This window comes from Oryctolagus cuniculus, chromosome 5, assembly GCF_964237555.1.
Source record: "Oryctolagus cuniculus chromosome 5, mOryCun1.1, whole genome shotgun sequence".
Taxonomy (NCBI): Eukaryota; Metazoa; Chordata; class Mammalia; order Lagomorpha; family Leporidae; genus Oryctolagus; species Oryctolagus cuniculus.
The window spans coordinates 43,806,154-43,824,939 of NC_091436.1; the positions used below are offsets into that span (position 1 = coordinate 43,806,154).

Consider the following 18,786-nt stretch of genomic DNA (forward strand, 5'->3'; position numbering starts at 1 on the left):
ACAGTGACTCCTGTTGTTGACTTTACCAATTGACACTCCTGTCTATGGCATCAGTAGTCTCCCTATGCTCCGGTCATGAGTTTCCAAGGCTATGGAAGCCCTCTGAGTTCTCCGATTCTTATCTTGTTTAGACAAGGTCATAGTCAAAGTGGAGGTTCTCTCCTCCCTTCAGAGAAAGGTACCTCCTTCTTTGAAGACCTGTTCTTTCCATTGGGATCTCACTCGCAGAGATCTTTTGCCAGAGTGTCTTGGCTTTCCATGCCTGAAATACTCTCATGGGCTTTTCAGCCAGATCCGAATGCCTTTAGGGCTGATTCTGAGGCCAGAGTGCTATTTAGGACATCTGCCATTCTATGAGTCTGCTGAGTATCTCACTTCCCATGTTGGATCACTCTCCCCCTTATTTATTCCATCGGTTAGTGTTAGCAGGTACTAGACTAGTTTATGTGCTCCCTTTGACTCTTAGTCCTTTCATTATGATCAATTGTGAACTGAAATTGATCACTTGGAATAGTGAGATGGCATTGGTACATGCCATCTTGATGGGATTGAATTGGAATCCCCTGGTATGTTTTTAACTCTACCATTTGGGGCAAGTCAGCTTGAGCATGTCCCAAATTATACATCTCTTCCCTCTCTTATTCCCACTCTTATGTTTAACAGGGATCACATTTCAGTTAATTTTTAACACTTAAGAATAACTGTGTATTAATTACAGAATTAAACCAGTCATATTAAGTAGAACAGACAAAAAAACTACTAAGAGGGATAATGTATTAAGTTGTTCATTAACAGTCAGGGCTATGCTGATCAAGTCACCGTTTCCCATAGTGTCCGTTTCACTTCATGAGGTTTCCTTTTTGGTGTTCAGTCAGTTGTCACCGATCAGGGAGAAAGATTTAGCTTTTTAAAATAAAAAAAATTATTTATTTATTCGAAAGGCAGAGTTACAGAGAAAAGAGGTGGGGGGGGGGTGTCTTACATCTGCTGCTTCACTCCCCAGATGGCCACAACAGCTGGAGCTGTGCCAATCCAAAGCCAGGAGCCAGGAACTTCCTCTAGGTCCCCCACATGGGTGCAGGAGCCCAATAACTTGGGTCATCTTCCACTGCTTTCCCAGGCCATAGCAGAGAGCTGGATCCAAAGTGGAGCAGCCAGGACACGAATCAGCACCCATATGGGGTGCCAGCATTGCAGGCGGCAGCTTAACCCACTATGCCACACACCAGCCCCAAGATTTAGCTTCCTTCATCAGATACTCATTTATTCCAGAGAATTGCATAAGTCATTTCAGGAAAACAATTATGAATAACTCATTAATAAATACTTTTAAAGGTCTGACTACAGAATCACAGCAAGATGAAATCTTTAATTTATTTTTTTCCAGAATGGCATTTTCTTTCATTATATCAAGAATATAATCTAGGGGCCATGGTTGTTGCACAGTAGCATAAGTATCCACCTGCTGCACCAGCATCCCATGTGAGCGCTGATTCATGTTCTGGCTGCTCCTCTTCTGATCCAGCTCTCTGCTATGGCCTGGGAAAGCAGAAGATGGCCCAAGTGCTTGGGCCCCTGCGTGCAAATGGGAGACCCAGAGGAAGCTCTGACTCCTGGCCTCAGATCTGCCCAGCTCTAACTGTTGTGGTCATTTGGGGAGTGAACCAGCAGATGGAGGACTTCTCTCTCTGTCTCTACCTCTCTAGCTCTGCCTCTCAAGTAAATAAACAAATCTGAAAAAAAAAAAAAAAAAAAAAAAAAAAAAAAAAAAAAAAAAAAAAAAAAAACCTTGAAACACTCAAATTCCAGTATAGTAATAACATAAGCACTCAATCCATTATACATATGACATCCATATCCTGGTTTTCCTTACTCCACACAGTAATATACAGAAAACAGGAAAGAAAGTCAGCTATATTTCAAGCTATGAAAATTTCAGTTTTGAGTTTTCCCAAAAGAAAACATATACTAAGTTATTTACTTCATATCTTATATCAAAATATAAAGTCAAAATTAAAACAGAGGCTAGTGTTATGATGGAGTGGGTTAAGCTGCAATTTGCAACACTGACATCCCATTATCAGAGAGGTTTGCTACAAACAGCTACTCTTCTTCCTACCCAGCTCCCTGCTAATGCACCTGCGAAGGCAGTGGATGATGGCCCACATATTTGGGTTTCTGCCATCCATGTGGGAGACCCAGATGGTGTTCCTGGCTCCTGATTTTTCCCTGGCCCACACCTGGTTTTTGCACTATTTGGGAAGCAAACCTGTAGTGGATCTCTCTCTCTCTCTCTCTCTGCACCGCCACCCCATTCCTCTACATTTCAAATAAATAAACAATTAAATCTTTATAAATGAAACAAGACAGTATCCAGGAAGTCTGTATTAGTGTTAGCTCAATTAATTTCTCTCAGAAAAATTCCCTGAAAGCCTTGTTACTCATTAGTTCTTACGACAGGAGCCCAAATCCAATTTGACCAACGGCCTCACATCCATGGATAATATTGATTATCCTAAAATAGCAAAAATTAAAATATGTCCACTTTAATACCATTATTATAGTTTTGCCATCCATTATTATAGTTTTGCCATCCAGCAGCAAATGTAAATACTAGAATGTGTTTCAAAATGATCCGCCAAAAGACCATATTGTTTTTGACTGTTTACTTTTTCCATTACTTGTTTAGTCTTCCAGCTGAGAAAAAATTAATACTAAGAGTGAAATATAACACAGCAAAATTGCCACAATCATATTTCCCAGATTGGCTGATAACACCATTTTAAATTCTTTATTTCTTCTCAATTTTGGCAGTAACTTGTAAAAATCCAGAAGCAAAGTAACGCTTCTTTAGATTAACAGAACTAGAAAGTGTCACTCTAAAGGAAAATAGGGAAGAAAACAAAGAAGTTCCTAAAAATCTGTCATCTCAGACTCCACGAATCAGCCATAAGAATGAACCATCAATGCCCCGTTCTCTGCCCATCTCCCAACCCTCATGTTGTAAGGTTTTCTTTACAAAAAGTCGTATGTAATTTACTTTCCCAATGCTGATCAATAAAAAAACTACCAATCAAAATAACTATCATCATCACTAGAGTAGACAGAATTTCTGCCAAGAAGTCAAGAAACTTGATGCCTTAATCAGCCTACACAGTGACTGAATTAGATTTCCACCAGGCTTTCCAACATATTGAAACCTGGTCTCTAATGTGGCCCTCACTCCCATTGCTACGCCCAGTCAAACCATTATTTATTTAGAATTACACTTTCTATTTTAAGAAAGATTATCCTCCCATTCAAAAGATATGCTGGCAAAGAATATGAAATAATATCTGTATAAAGCTATCCTTGGCAACATGATTTATGATAGTGAAAGACTACAAATAACCCAAATATCCATGGTTCAACTAAGAGCTAGATAAATAAATCATGCTAAATCCATAAAGTGGAATATACAGTAGTTATAAAAGGAAATAAAGTAGATTTCTATGTAATTATGACATTTTTTCCATTATATATTCCTAAGTGTAAGACAAATAAGAAGGGAGCAGGAGAGTGGTTAATCTATCTTTTGCGTAAGGAACAGGAATATAAATGTTGATATATGACACACATTTACTCACAATAGAAGGATAAGCCAAAAATACTTTTCAATATTTCTTGTGAAGGAAGAGGAACCAAATATACTTTGCATTGAAAATGTAAATATTTAGTATTCATTTTTGAACTTAGAAAAAAAAGCAATCCCTAAAAATTGAAACAAATGTACCTAGAATAGCCACACAAAGAAAAGAATTATCTCAAGTGACTTTAAAACACAGAATTCTGAGTATCCACCCCTAGTGATATTCACTAAGAATTTTCACTTGCTGCTTTGCATATGGACCCTTGGAAAGCCTCCCAATATGAGCATACCACAGTTATCAGGGAACTTCACATAGAAAACCTGCAAAACTGTGGAACAGATAGATGACAGGTGCTACTACACACTCCTGCATCCTTTTCAAAATTATATATATATATATATATATATATATATATATATATATGGTGATATATAGTGGGCCATGGGATATTCAGATACCTTGCCAGGAACAGATATGGATTTTCCCCAATCTTTCAGTCTCTCCTTGCACAAAATCTTTGTAAGTAGGAATTGTAGCCACAGTTTGATTAGACCAATCTTTCTCAGCCTCTTCTAATTACCACCCCGAGTGGAAACCATCTTAGATTTTTTTTCTTCTAGTTATCTCCTTCCTATGACATTTTATTACCACAGATATACAGTTCATTGTTTATGTTCTATAAATGAGTAAATATTTTTGCATCTCCCACCACCATAGGCAAGAACCAATTTTTACCTCTTTTGATAACGGACTGGACAGTCAATCTATCTTAACGTGATTATCACTACTGACTTTAGCCATCAACATATATACGACAGAGAAACTACAGTGCATAGGGTAGACTGGCGCTCAACCTCCATCCCAAATACTTCTGTGTGGCAGAAACTAAACTAAAAATCTTAAATAGAATTTGGATCTTGTCAAATAAGGTGCATTTAGATGCTTTGGGAAGCTGACCTGAGGCAAAGCCATCTTCCTGGCACTTCTGCTTTTCCAGCTGGCAAACAGGGCAAGACACAGATCTGCTTCATTTCTTCCCCTTCTCCCCAGCCTCATTCTAGTATCTGCTCATTAGCTTCATGAGTGCCAACAGATGAGCATGAGCCATTCGTCTTTTGTCAGCAGAGCTGCCAGTGAGGACCTAACAGGCATAGTGTAGCTCTTCTGAAGCAGTGTTTCTCAATCACAGTCGAGGTACACAGGCACTCTTTGGGTTGTGGATGCTGCCCAGAAGTGAGGGAAGCTAAACATCTTGCAACAGGTGGAAAAGTTCTTAGCAATAAAACAGAGCCCTACCCCCCAAATGCCAATAGTGTTCCCACAAGAAACACCACTCAAAAGTGGAAAATGACACTGCTTCCTCCTCTCTGAATCACAGATAAGGAGGCATGTCCCCAGGATGCTCTCAAGCAAGTGAAGTCTAAGTCAGTGTTTTGCAATCATTTTTCCATTATCACCCCTCTAAAAAAGCCTAATCCATACCATGATATATATATATATATATATATATTTTTTTTTTTTTTTGACAGGCAGAGTTAGTGAGAGGGAGTGAAAGAGAGAGGAAGGTCTTCCTTCCGTTGGTTCACCCCCGAAATGCCTGCCACGGCCAGCGCGCTGCACCGATCTGAAGCCAGGAGCCAGGTGCTTCCTCCTGGTCTCCCATGTGGGTGCAGGGCCCAAGGACCTGGGCCATCCTCCACTGCCTTCCTGGGCCACAGCAGAGAGCTGGACTGGAAGAGGAGCAACCGGGACAGAATCCGGCGCCCCAACCGGGACTAGAACCCCGGGGTGCCAGCACTGCAGGCGGAGGATTTGCCAAGTGAGCCGTGGCGCCGGCCTACCATGATTTTGTGTGTGTGTGTGTGTGTGTGTGTGTGTGTTTTGGTATCTAATCATATTTTATTTGTTGAAGGTGATACATTCTAAGTGGCTCAATCCTGCATTCATTTAAATAGGAAATGAAAGAAATAATCACAAGATGAGAACATCCAGTGAAGATTCATTCCAGAAGCCTTTTGACCACCTGAACCCAGATTGCCAGGTGGTTTGGGCCTCAAGGTTCTTGCTTAAGCATTCAGAGCCGCACAAGCCCCTTGGAGCCTGTGTTGCAGAAGAAAGGGGGAAGATTCATGTCGATGTTAAGTAAGCTCAGTTACCACCTTTTCCCTTTTTAAACACCAATGTGAGGTTCATATGCAGAAATGGCTCATGGATCTTAAAAAATCAATAATCTAAATCATTTTGTATACATAAGGCTTAACCCTTTCCAAGGCAGTTTCAAATATCTTGATATTTTAATAACAAAAATATACGGGGCCGGCATTGTAGTGTAGCAGGTTAAATCTCCATCTACGATGCTGGCATCCCACATAGGCACCAATTCAAGTCCTAGCTGCTCCAATTCAGTCCAGCTCACTGCTAATGCACCTGGCAAAGCAGCAGCAGATGGCCCAACTCCTTGGGCCCTTATACCCACATGAGAGACCTGGAAGAAGCTCCAGGCTCCTGGTTTTGGCCTGGCCCAGCCCTGGCCATTGCAGCCATTTGAGTAGTTAACCAGCGGATGGAAAATCAATCAATCTCTCTCTCTCTCTCCCTCCCTCCCTCCCTCCCTGTCACTGCCTTTCAAGCAAATAAAAAATAAATCTAAAAAAGATATACTCTATTTGTGTAGTCTACATATGATGTATATATGCATCATAGGTAAAACGAATATTATATTGCCTCCTCCTGCCAAAGTACTGATTTCTACCTCACCAGGAATAACACCTGCCCAGTTGAGGACGTACGGGTTTAGCCTTGCCTAGTCTTAATTCTGCAGAACACAATAAAAAATGCTATATAGGGAGCTCTGCGGCATGAGGAATCTTCTCTAGATTTCCCCTAAAAGGTTTCCCAGACCAACCCAAATACCACTGGTAACTCCAATTACAGTGATCCCCACTTAGCTACAGTTTGCTCTCTATTATTTTTCCATTAAATAGAAAATCCCATGAATAATCTGCAAACATAAAAATACTTTTATTACAGTATACTGTTGTAACTGATCTATGATGTTATTATTGTAATCTCTTGCTGTGACAATTTATTAAACTAAATAAAAAGTATGCACGTATAGGAAAAGACAAAATATAGATAGAATTCCTTACTACCTACAGTTTCAGATGTCTACTAGGACTCCCCCCTCACTGACTCCTGGGCTAAGGAGAGGCTACTTTATCAAATTATCACCTCTGCACTTAGTTACAGGTCTACTTCACTAGAAAGAAACCCAATAGTTTCTAAATAACCAGGAATATATGTGAATAAATATGTATCTTAACACTGTAAATGCTTACAATGAGTATATAAACATTTTATGTAAATTATGTTTATAATGAATATATGCATCTATGTTTTATATATAACATACATATTAAATGTGAAATAATTCACTTTTTAAACTGATTAATCTTTAACTTTTACATTCCTAATCCTGACCTTTGGCCAAGAAGTAAGCTGAGACAGAAGTCTGGGCCATTCCACCTCCTTCTTGATAAACATTTTCAGACAAACCAAGTTCCCCATGACTATTAATATCTATTTTCTATTATTTTTCTCCTTAGTATTGGTGAATATAGAAAATTTAAAGGTAATACCTATGAATCTAAGAAATAGTGAACTCCGCAAAATTTAAAAATATATTCCACATCTCTAGATCCTAATTTTAGACCTAGTAAAATAAGAGATAAATGTTCATCTACAGACAAAGCTGGGTCCCTGTGAGGCTATGGATCAGTCCCCAGAGACAACAGATGGACAACAAACGGACTGATTGCTTCTCCCTGTCACAGCTCATAAACTTTACTTTCTTGCCTCAATTAGCAGTTTCCATAGTCTATCACTGTAGTCATTCTCTTGCCATCAATTCTTAATTTGCAGTTTAGAGGTAAGCTCTGTACCTCTGTAACACCCACACAGCAAGACCCAAATCTGGTTAACACAACTGTGCACCTTGTCTGAACCTACACAGAGGCTGCTGCTGGATATGGGGAGAATCGCACAACTATGCAGACTTTAAAGGGAACCCCTTTAAGGGGTCAGCATTGTGGAGCAGCAGGTAAAGCTGCGGCTGGTTTGTGTCCTGGCTGCCTTACTTCCTATCCAGTTCCCTGCGAATATGCCTGGGAAATCAGTGGAAGATGGCCCAAGTGCTTGTGCCCCTCCTACCCACATGGGAGAGCTGGATGGAGCTTCTGGTTTTGGTCTGGCCCAGCCCTGGCTGTTGCAGTCACTCTGCCTTTCAATAAAATAAATGTTTAAAACAATAAAGGGCCAGCACCGCGGCTCACTGGGCTAATCCTCCGCCTTGCGGCGCCGGCACACCGGGTTCTAGTCCCGGTCGGGGTGCCGGATTCTGTCCCGGTTGCCCCCTTCCAGGCCAGCTCTCTGATGTGGCCAGGGAGTGCAGTGGAGGATGGCCCAGGTGCTTGGGCCCTGCACCCCATGGGAGACCAGGAGAAGCACCTGGTTCCTGCCATCGGATCAGCATGGTGTGCTGGCCGCAGCGCGCCGGCCACGGCGGCCACTGGAGGGTGAACCAATGGCAAAAGGAAGACCTTTCTCTCTCTCTCACTGTCCACTCTGCCTGTCAAAAAAAAAAAAATAAAGAAAAGTCAGATACAGAGGGAAACAAATTCATGATTCAGAAATCGTGAATCTGCTGATTCCTGTCCAAACTTTCTCAAACAGCTAGTGCTAGGCCCAGGCTGAAGCCAGGCACCAGGAGCTTAATCCAGGTTTCCCACATGGGTGGCAGGGACTCAACTGCTCTTGTCCTCACCTGCTGCATCCCACAGAGTGTATCAGCAGGAAGCTGGAAGAGGACCAGAACCTAGACTTGAGCCCAGGAATTCCAATGTGGGATGTGGGCATCAGAGGAAGTATCTGACCTACTGAACCAGATGTCCATCCCACAGCTTTATGTTTTTGCTTTTCTTTTTTGTAAGATTTATTTTTTTTACTTATTTGAAAGGCAGAGTTACAGAGACAAAAACAGAGATCTTCCATCCACTGGTTTTTACTCCCCAGATGGCTGCAATGACTGGAACTGGGCCAGAATGAAGCCAAGAGCCAGAAGCTTCATCCAGGTCTCCTATGTGGGTAGCAGAGGCCCAAACATTTGAGCCATATTCCACTGCTTTTCCAAGAGCACTGGCAGGAAGCTGGATTTAGAAGTAGAACAGTCAGCACACCAAATGGTGCCCATATGGAATGCCGGCATCACAGGCGGTGGCTTTACTCACTAAACAACGGTGGTAACAGCTTTACATTTTTAAAACTTAATGTTAGGGGCCAGCACTATGGCACAGAAGGATAAGCCACCACCTCTTTTTTTTTTTTTAACTTTTATTTAATGAATATAAATTGCCAAAGTACAGCTTATGGATTACAATGGCTTCCCACCCCCCCATGCCTTCCCTCCCACCCGCAACCCTCCCCTTTCCCACTCCCTCTCCCCTTCCATTCACATCAAGATTCATTTTTGATTCTCTTTATATACAGATCAGTTTAGCATATATTAAGATTTCAACAGTTTGCACCCACATAGAAACACAAAGTGAAAAATACTGTTTGAGTACTAGTTATAGCATTAAATCTCAATGTACAGCACACTAAGGACAGAGATCCTACATGAGGAGTAAGTGCACAGTGACTCCTGTTGTTGACTTTACCAATTGACACTCCTGTCTATGGCATCAGTAATCACCCTAGGCTCTTGTCATGAGCTGCCAAGGCTATGGAAGCCCCCTGAGTTCTCCGACTCTGATCATATTTAGACAAGGTCATAGTCAAAGTAGAAGTTCTCTCCTCCCTTCAGAGAAAGGTACCTCAATAAGCCACCACCTCTAACGCTGGCATCCCATATGAGCATAGATGCAAGTCCCAGCTGTTCTACTTCTGATCCAGCTCCCTGCTGATGTGCCTGGAAAGGAAGCAGGTGACAGATCCAATACTCGGGCCCTTACCCATGTGGGAGAGACCAGGATGGAGTCACAGGGTCCTGGCTTCAGCCTGGCCATTATAGCAGTTTGGGGAGCAAACCAGTGGATGGAAGATCTATCTTTCTCGCTCTATCTTTCTCTCTATAACTCTGCCTTTCCAATAAATAAATCTTAAAAAAAAAAAAGACATCTCAACCTCACCTGACCCTCATCATGGCACAACCATCCCTCGGTTCCCCTAATTGTCTCTTCTGGGCTCAAGAGGAGCTTCTTCTAGCTCTCTACATCCAAATAACCACTCAATTGTTCCTTCACATCCTTCAAGGCTGCACCCAATTTTCCTAATTGTTTTGCTTCTATTACTGTGGCTAGACTATAAGCACTATGAGGCCTGGGGTTTCCATATACTTTTACTACGGTATCCCAAAGCCTCTATCAGTGCTAGCACGCACATTCAAAAGCTGACTGAGGAATGAGAGAATGAGTCTCCTTCTTTCCGGGGGAAAAGTCTGAGGGGAGCCAGTTTTATTTATTTGAAAGAATGATTGGGGGCAGGGAGGCCTGAGAGAGGTCTTCCATCCACTGATTCGCTCCCCAAGTGCCCACAAGTGCTGGGGCTGGAGCCAGGAATTCTCCCATGTGAGTAGTAGTAACCCAGGTACTTGAGCCATCATCTGCATTAGCAGGAGGCTGGATCAGAAGCCTGGAGTAGCCAGGACTCGAACTGCCACTCTGACAAGAAATGGGGGCCTCACCAGCCTCAGCTTAACAACAATGCCCTCTCCTGTGTGAATCATTTCAACCTCCCCTACCAAAATCTTCCTGTTTTAAAAAGTGTTCTCTTAACCAACAATTCCTCCTGCTTGCCAAATTCCTATGAAGTTGTCTACATTTGCTGGGTTTTTCTTTAATGCAGTGGCCTTGGTTTTTATTTTTCTTTACCTAGAATTTATAAGTTTATCAATTATCTTTTATAATAAATGGCACCAGTCTTTATTAAATTATTAACTGATACAATTAAAATCTGGCTTTCTTGGTTCTGAAAGTTTATTATGAAAAAAAAAATACTGCAGTGCTCTGTGCAATAACATCATCTTACAGGATGTTCAAAACAACTCACCAGGCCCGGAAAATAACAAAGAATGATGTAGGGGTGAGATTTGAGAACGGAATAAACTTAGTGCAGACAAATCATACAATTAAATTAAATGGTATTCCGAAAAGAAAAAAAAAAAAAACTATTTCAAAACTCCCAGGTACAAGGAGGTCTTGGTACTTATTTTTTAAAGTGCTCATTAACCCCCAATGATTGTTTGTTGCTGTCCTTTTCTACAGTCATGCTAAGTAAAGCTATAACTACACGGAAGTTATTGTATTCACAAGGTGTTAATGTTCACATCTTATTCCATGCAGCCTCTCGGAGGAAGCCAAAGTAACTACTAATAGCACTATGCCAGGAACTGGTTTCTTGACCAACGATGTCACTTCAGCGTGCAATGAACTGGTTCATTCTAAGGTGGCCACAGCTGTGGATCATAAGAAGTTTTGTATTTTTATATGGCACAATTTTTTCGAAGGTTAACTATTTTCTGACACTGTGGAGTTACTGTTGCTCTTCCCAATTCCATTAGGTTATATACCGTTCATGGCAATACTGTCCAAGTTTAAAATTTCATTGCAGAAATACTGGGGTACAAGGAGTAACACGTGGCTCATCTCTACAATGTGCTAGATCAAACTGCCAGAGAGAGTATTTTACAGTGCCATCAAGTTCCATGATCGCAGCTTGGCTACCACAATGATAACAGTTTGGAGCTGAAATGCCACTGAAAATCATTACTACATTAGGGTCATGGCACCAGCTATATCCCTCCATCACCAGCTGGTGAGCTCTAGAAACCAATGTGAGGCCACCGGCATGATTAAACATCTCAGAAATATCTTGCCCACAGGTGTAACTGGCTCCTCGAGGAGCTACGCCCCAACCACATGTGGTCATCTGGATCTGACCACAGCAAGTCACACATTGGACCCTCATGGGGAACTTCTTGTAAGCAATCAAGTGCTCTGATGGGATCCAGTGTACCTAGAGGTGGTGAGAGGTCCCCAAGCAGACAGAAGATCTGCCCATCCACCATGGCAGTGAGAGGAAGACACTTAAAAAGATTTGTAAAATATTTTCAAATATTTGCATTTCCATATTTTCTTAAACATTCATCATAGAAACCATAATGTTGTGTGATCTGTCTGCTGTCATGATTCCCTAGAAGAATGATGGTGCATCCATGGTAATGAACCTCAAGAGCTACAAGCAGTGTAATTGTTTCAATGGAATGATATCCTGTCAACATAATCTCCCACAAACTAGTAACCTGTACCTGCTGATCTGCCACCGATTCTAAACCGTTCCATGAAATTGTGAGCTTGCCCATACACATCTCCTCAGATGGTGACTGGACACACTCTTGCATATTGGATTCTTTTGTCCAGATTTCTTAGCCTTCTCACAGAGGGTCCTGACCTGGGACTCAGACAGCTGCTTGCGCTCATTCAGCTGCTTGAGCAGCTGCTCAATCCACTGGTCCACCTTCTCGTCCATGATGCCATCCACGATGCCATCTGCCCCAACTGGCTGCCACTCTGCACTGGTCCTGCACTGCCGCCCACACGCTGCCACCGGTTCCCAGGACACTTCCTCAGCCACTGTCGGTCACTCAGGGCCACCGCTGGCTGCTGGCTCTCACCGCAGTGCTTGGCCATCAGTTGCTGCGCTTCTTCCGCTCGCCCTAGCTCCAGAGCTCGGCTCTGTCATCTACATTGGCTGTCTCCACTCCTTCATCCCACAAGTCCCTCTCAGTCCACTCTCACTGCCTCGGGCCTCACCACTGCACTGCAACTGCTCTCAAGGTCTAGGACCACCGTCTTGGGGACAGAGCCCGTTGTGATCCCGTGTGGCCTCGCTGCAAGCACACAGAGGCCAGCTCACCCAGCTCTGAGGATTAGGGAAGGCTGATGCCGCAGACAACTCCTTGCTCCTTGGCACACCCCCTTTGCTTTGCTTCGCTAGCTTTCTTCCCTTTGCAGGTCCTCATCCTCTGCCTGTCCCTGACCACGTCAGTGTTTTCACTCCCTTTCACTGCTTTCTACTTCCTAGGGGACGCATCTCTTTTCAATTTCCATCTACAAAATCAGTTCCTGTAATCTAAGCAAGGAACCCAGATCTTTCTCTGGAGGGCCAGATTATTCAACCATTTCACAGACTTGACTTCGCTACCTCACACTCAGCTCAAACTCCCAACTCCACAACCGAACTCATCGCTTTGGCCACCAGTGCTTCTACTGTGTTCCTAATCTTGATGACAAGGTGCCACCACCATCAGTTTACTCTAGCCAGAAAGCATTTTCCACTTCCTCATTCTACCAAATCTACATCAAGGATTCAGAACCTCAGCACTACCTATGGGGCTGGGTAATTCCATGTGATGGGAGGCTGTCCTGTGCAATGCACATTAACAAAAACCTTGGCCCCTACTTGTTAGGGGACAGTAGCTCCCCTGCTCCCACACGCACACAGTGTGTACCACCAAAAGGATCTCAAAGCATTGCCAGAAGTCCCTGACACCCAGAAGACATAACTGCCTGCAGCTGAAATCACGGACTCATCTCCACTAGCAAGTCCTGCCTATTTCACCACCGAAGTCTCTTACTTTGATCCACCTTTGTCCCTGCTACCACATTCTGATTTCAAGGCATCATCAGGCTGTGTTACTTCAACTGCCTCCTAACAGAACACCCTACGGCCATTCTGGTCCTCCCCAAACCATTCCCCACCAGGGTGGTGGAAGGATACATCAAAGAATAAAACCCTTCAGGCAACTCCTCACCCCAGCACAAAGCACTGTGGGGTTTCCCTTGCTGGTTGGCCAATGTATGTTCCCCTGGATAAAGTTCTCTCCAGCTAGGACATGGTTTCCTCCCCTCCTTATCTGGTCAACTCCTACTTAGAGCTCACTTGCTCTGGAAAGCCTTCCCCAACCCCTCAAATCTGGGTAGCTGCCCCTTCCGCGGGCTCACAAAACACCTAAAATGCACGGGGCCTGGTAATCAACTGTCTCTTCTGTATTCACTCTGCCTTTTAAGATGATAAAAACCTGGGGCCAGTGTTGTGGCATAGCAGATCAAGCTGCTGCCTGCAGCGCTGGCATCCCATGTGGGTGCAGGTTTGAGTCCTGGCTGCTCCACTTCCGATCCAGCTCTCTGCAGGTGCACCTGGGAAAGCAGTGGAAGAAGGCCCAAGTGCTTGGGATCAAACATCCACATGGGAGACCCAGATGAAGCTCCTGGCTCCTGGTTTCGGCCTGGCCCAGCCTGTGGCCATTTGGGGAGTGAACCTGTGGATGGAATCTCTCTCTCTCTCTCTCTCTCTCTCTCTCTCTGCCTAACTCTTTCAAATAAATAAATCTTAACAACCACACACACACACACACACACAAAGATAAAACCTCTATACAAACTGGCCTTTACTGTCTTCTCCAATTGGATCTCCAAAACAAGGTGGTTGATGGAATTCAATCTGTTTCTAAGCAAGGAGGGAAGGCTAACTACAACAGACACTATCTTTGTCGCCGATTCTCCCAGAAGGTTGTTTCTCTAAAGTGGCACCAGTGAGATCAGGTGTGTATCAGGTTATCTGTTTTACAATATCTTGGCAAAGGCTCAGGGCTCAGATTACCACACATCCCAGTGACAACATTTCAGGGGAAATCAGAGGTTGTTAAGCAATGGTTGGACTTGAGACTCAGCTTTCCACAATTGCCATGATTTATTTTCCAGTAGTTTTCAATATCAGTCTTAAAGTGATCCGAATCAAAACTCGCATCTAGAAGGGAGTTAGGGGGAATCCGTGTAATTAACGCACAAGCCACAAAGTGCCATTTTAGGCCAGGTCCCGCTGGCACCACCTCTCCCCTTCTCCTAACTTCAGAGCTCTGGGGGACATGAACCGGCCCCGGGGCGAAGCAAGGGTGGGGGACTCGGGGACACTGGGGCCGTCTGCAGGGCTGGGCAGAGCCCCGGCTCCCCAACCCCAACGCACAAACAGCTCCGCCTCGGGAGCGCCCCAACTCGGGCCTCCCGTGGCCCGGCCGCGCTTCGCCGCCCACCTCACAGTGCAGGAGCTCGGTGTTGGTTTCCTGCTGCCGGGCGATCCGGCAGAACACGCACTTGCTGTCGTAGTCCTCGGCTTCCGAGGACTTGGTGGCGACCGCGGACGTCTCCGTGGAGGACGCCTTAGGTCCTGCAGTGACTGCTGCATCACAGTCGGGACTCGGCTCCATGCGTCAGCTCCCCCACTCCCCGGCTGCCTTCGCGCGGGTCCCTACAGAACAGAGTTTTGGCTTTTCCGGGACCCCTAGGCCCGCGCAGCTGCCGCCTCCCGCACCTACTCGCTTTTATCTCGAGGCGTCGCCCTTCGCCTGGAGGTGGAGCGGGCAGGAAGGTGGGCGCATGCGCTGATCCAGGCCGCCGGTAGAGGAAAGGCGCCTCCGGGAGCCACTAGGTGGCGAGCGAGGACATTACCTGGAGTCGCCCGCCCCCGGCGCCTCGTTGGTAAGGACGCACGACGTCCGCCGAGATGGAGGAGCGCGCCGTGCGTCGGGTGACATCACTGGGGCGCCGAACGTCTGCCGAGTGAAGCCTGGTGGGTATTCTGATCGCCGCTCCTGCGAGTCTCGTCATACGGCAGAGTATCAGAAGAGTACGAGTGTCACCCTTATTTTTCTCAAGTGTTCTTAAAGGTTGATTTTAAACATGCATAGGTTGTAAGAGGACGACCAAAATTTCTAGAGCCTTTTCAGTATAGATCACGTGTGGTGCTACATATTTACCAGCATAAGCTCAAAATGTGTAAACCTGAACCTGACGTCTCGGTTTTCTTTTTGTTGTTGTCGACAGTACTAGCTAAATCTAAATTAGGGCCTAGGAGCAGGTGTTATGCTAAAGGTTAGACGCCTGCGTTATGCTAAAGGTTAGAGTAGCTGGGCACCCCAGCTTCCTGCCCATGCAGACCCTAGGAGTCAGCAAGGATAGCTCAGGTGGTTGGGGCCACTGGGGACATTTTGGGAGTGAATGGGCAGATAGAGTGTGTGTGTGTGTCTCCCTCACTCCCTCTTCTCGTTCTCTCAAAAAAAAAAAAAAAAAAAAAGGTAGCCTTTCATATTCCACCCAGCCAAGTGAATGTGGTGCCCTGTTGACCGTCTCAGATATTCCAGAAATTCACTGCCAATGATTCCTTGTGCCTCACCTTGACTAGTACAATAACTTCCTAAGTTATTTCTTTGTTTTCTTGACATCAACAGAAGACTGGTTGGTAGTGAGAAAGTGCAGAGAAAGGTTTATCTGTCCCCAGAACCCACTAAACTTTTTTGAAAACAGACTTCCTTTTATTTAAGTTTTATTTGAAAGGCACGGAGAAACCAAGATAGATCCTCCATCCACAATAGTTGGGGCTGGGCCAGGCCGCAGCCAGGAGCCTATAAATCAATTCATTTCTCCCATGTGGGTGGCAGGGATGAAATCACTAGAAACCATCACCACTACCCTCCAAGGTGTACATTAGCAGGAGCCTGGACCTGGAAGCACAGTTGAGATTTGAACCCAGGCACTCATATGATGTGGGTGTCCCACTGAACAGTTTAGCTGCTGTAATTTCCCTGAAAACCAAGGAGCGTCTTTCATGTGTTTATTTGTCATTTGTGTGTCTTCTTTCATAAAATGTTCAAACTTTTTGCCCATTTTTTCAAATGTGGATTCTTACTGAATTATGTGTTCCCTAAATATTCTGGAGACATATCCTTTTCTTTTTTTTTTAGATGTGTCTGTTTATTTGAAAGAGTTACGGACAGAGAGGGAGAGACAGGGAGAGAAATTTTCCATCCTCTGGTTCACTCCCCACATGGCCACAATGGCTGGATCTGGGCCAGGCTGAAACCAGGAGCCAGGATCTTCTTCTGGGTCTCCCACTGGGTGGTAGGGACCAAAGTAGTTGGGCAATCCTCTGCTGCTTTCCCAGGCCATCAGCAGGGAGCTGGATTGGAAGTGGAATAGTCGGGACTCAAACTGTCATCCATAAAGGATGCCAGAGGCTCAGACAGCAAGTTTACCCACTACACCACGACACTGGCCCCAAATGCTTCGTATGCCTTACATATGGAATTTTTTAAAATTTTTATATTTTATTTATATAAAGGGAACAAATTTCATATACACGGTTTTGAGAACATGATAGTAAGTGGTTTTCTAAAATACATATTCTAGATCTAAGTCCTTTTGTTCTAGGAGACCACTAATCAGAAGTTCTTGTCTTCATGCAAGAAAAGAATTTCAGACATGGGACAGAGTCCATAAGCACGCTAGCTGAGTTCATTGAAAAGACCAGGCAGGCATCTCAGTGAAGAACTGAGAGCCAGAGCTCCTTTTTGTAAACACGAAGAAATTGCTTGGACCAACTCAAATCCTGCCTCTGTTCTATCTCACTGCCTCCTTCCAGGCTTTTGCTGCCACCTCTGTCTGTAATAACTCTTGTCAAGGTCACCAGTGACCTCCATGTTGCTAAATCTAATGGTCACTTTTTAGTCCTCAGCTTTTCAGAGACAGTTAGTCATTTTCTTCCCCTTGGCAGACTTTCTTCTCTTGGTTTCCATCATAGCATATACTTTGTGACTTTCCAGCTTTCTGATTGGCTTTTCCTTTCAGTCTGCTTTGCTGCCTCCTCTTCTAAGCCTGTCTTCTTGTTGGGTGGCTTTGGTCCTAGGTTCTCTTCTCTTTAGTTGTATTCTCATGATCATCTTATGCAGTCAGTGGCTTTCAACAACATATATTTGCCAGTGACTCCCAAATTAAAACGTGTAGTGTAGAACTCTTCCCTGAAATGAGAGCTCTTCCTTGCTTCCTCCAGCAAACCTGCTACTGTCTCTCAGTTGAAAGAAACCCCATTCTGCTAGTTATTCAGGACAAAACTGAAATCAGACCTGATTTTTTTTTAATTCCTAAAATCCAGTTTGTCAGTAAACTCTCTAAAGTACATCCAGAGTCATATGTTGTCACTGTTCTCACCCTTGACGGAGCCATCATCATCCCTCATATGATTATTTTAATAACCTTTTAATTGGACTCCTGCTTCTAAGCCTACCCTCTGACTCCATGTTACTGTTTAGTCTCAACACTGCACCTAGAGTGGAACTTTTGAAATGTAAGCCTCAGGGGCCAGTGCCGCCTGTTGTACCGGCATCCCATAGAGGTGCTGGTTCGAATCCCAGCTGCTGCATTTTCAATTCAGCTCTCTGCTATAGCCTGGGAAAGTAGTGGAAGATGGCCCAAATTCTTGGGCCCTTGCATCCACATGGGAGACCCAGAAGAAGCTCCTGGCTCCTGGCTTCAGATCAGCCCAGCTCTAGCCATTGTGGCCATTTGTGGAGTGAACCATCAGATGGAAGACCTTTCTTTCTCTCTCTTTCTGTCTCTCTGTAACTCTGCATTTCAAATAAATAACTAAAACTTCTTTTAAAAATGTAAACCTCACAGCAGATATTTAGCAGATATTGTAAACCAGTGTGTTAAGCCACTGTCTACATGGAAGACCTGGATGGAGATCCTGGCTCCTGGCATCAGCCTGGCCCAGCCCTGGCTGTTGTTGCTGCCATTTAGGAGGTGAACCAGTTGATGAAAGAGATCTTGATATCTCTCGTTCTCTGTCTTTCAAATAAATACAAATATTAAGAAGTAAAATGAAAGATCATGTCCTTCCTCTCCTTAACATCCCCCAGTAGTTCCCTATCCCATTGAGACTAAAAGCTCAAGTATTCACCCCTAATAGGTCATGAAATGCAAAATTATATGATATCTGCCTACCCTACTACATTCAGATACCAGCTGCCACCAATGTTTGTCATTGCTGTGCTACAGACACACTAGACTCCTTGTTACTGGAGTAACAAGGAGTATGGCAGGCTCCCATATCTGAGCTTCTGCCCTGGTTGTCCCTTTCCTTGTAACGCTGTCTACTACAGGCCTCTGTACTCTTCAACTCCTTCAAGTCTGTCAAATATAAACACAGCTGAACATTAAAGTGGTGACACGGATTTTATTCAATAACTACTGTTAGTATGGGTGATGTT

General features: G+C 44.2%; 1 protein-coding gene and 1 pseudogene across 3 annotated transcripts in view; both read right to left on the reverse strand.

Annotated features, from left to right (window-relative positions):
- The window catches only part of LOC100338244 (tRNA (guanine(10)-N2)-methyltransferase homolog), a 93,329-nt gene extending 78,052 nt beyond the window's left edge, over window positions 1–15,277 (reverse strand). The window contains exon 1 of one of the 3 annotated variants that reach the window (XM_051854366.2): window positions 15,191–15,277. Coding sequence is in view for 1 of the 3 variants with exons in the window: in XM_051854363.2 (XP_051710323.2) it covers window positions 14,776–14,949 (174 nt within the window). In the remaining 2 variants the exon portion in view is untranslated. Of the gene's footprint in view, window positions 1–14,775 lie in introns of all 3 variants that reach the window. The other 2 variants (XM_051854365.2, XM_051854363.2) reach the window with 2 other exon arrangements.
- On the reverse strand, window positions 9,135–14,769 carry LOC100347749 (serine/threonine-protein phosphatase 2A catalytic subunit beta isoform pseudogene; annotated as a pseudogene).
- Window positions 15,278–18,786: the final 3,509 nt, after the last annotated feature.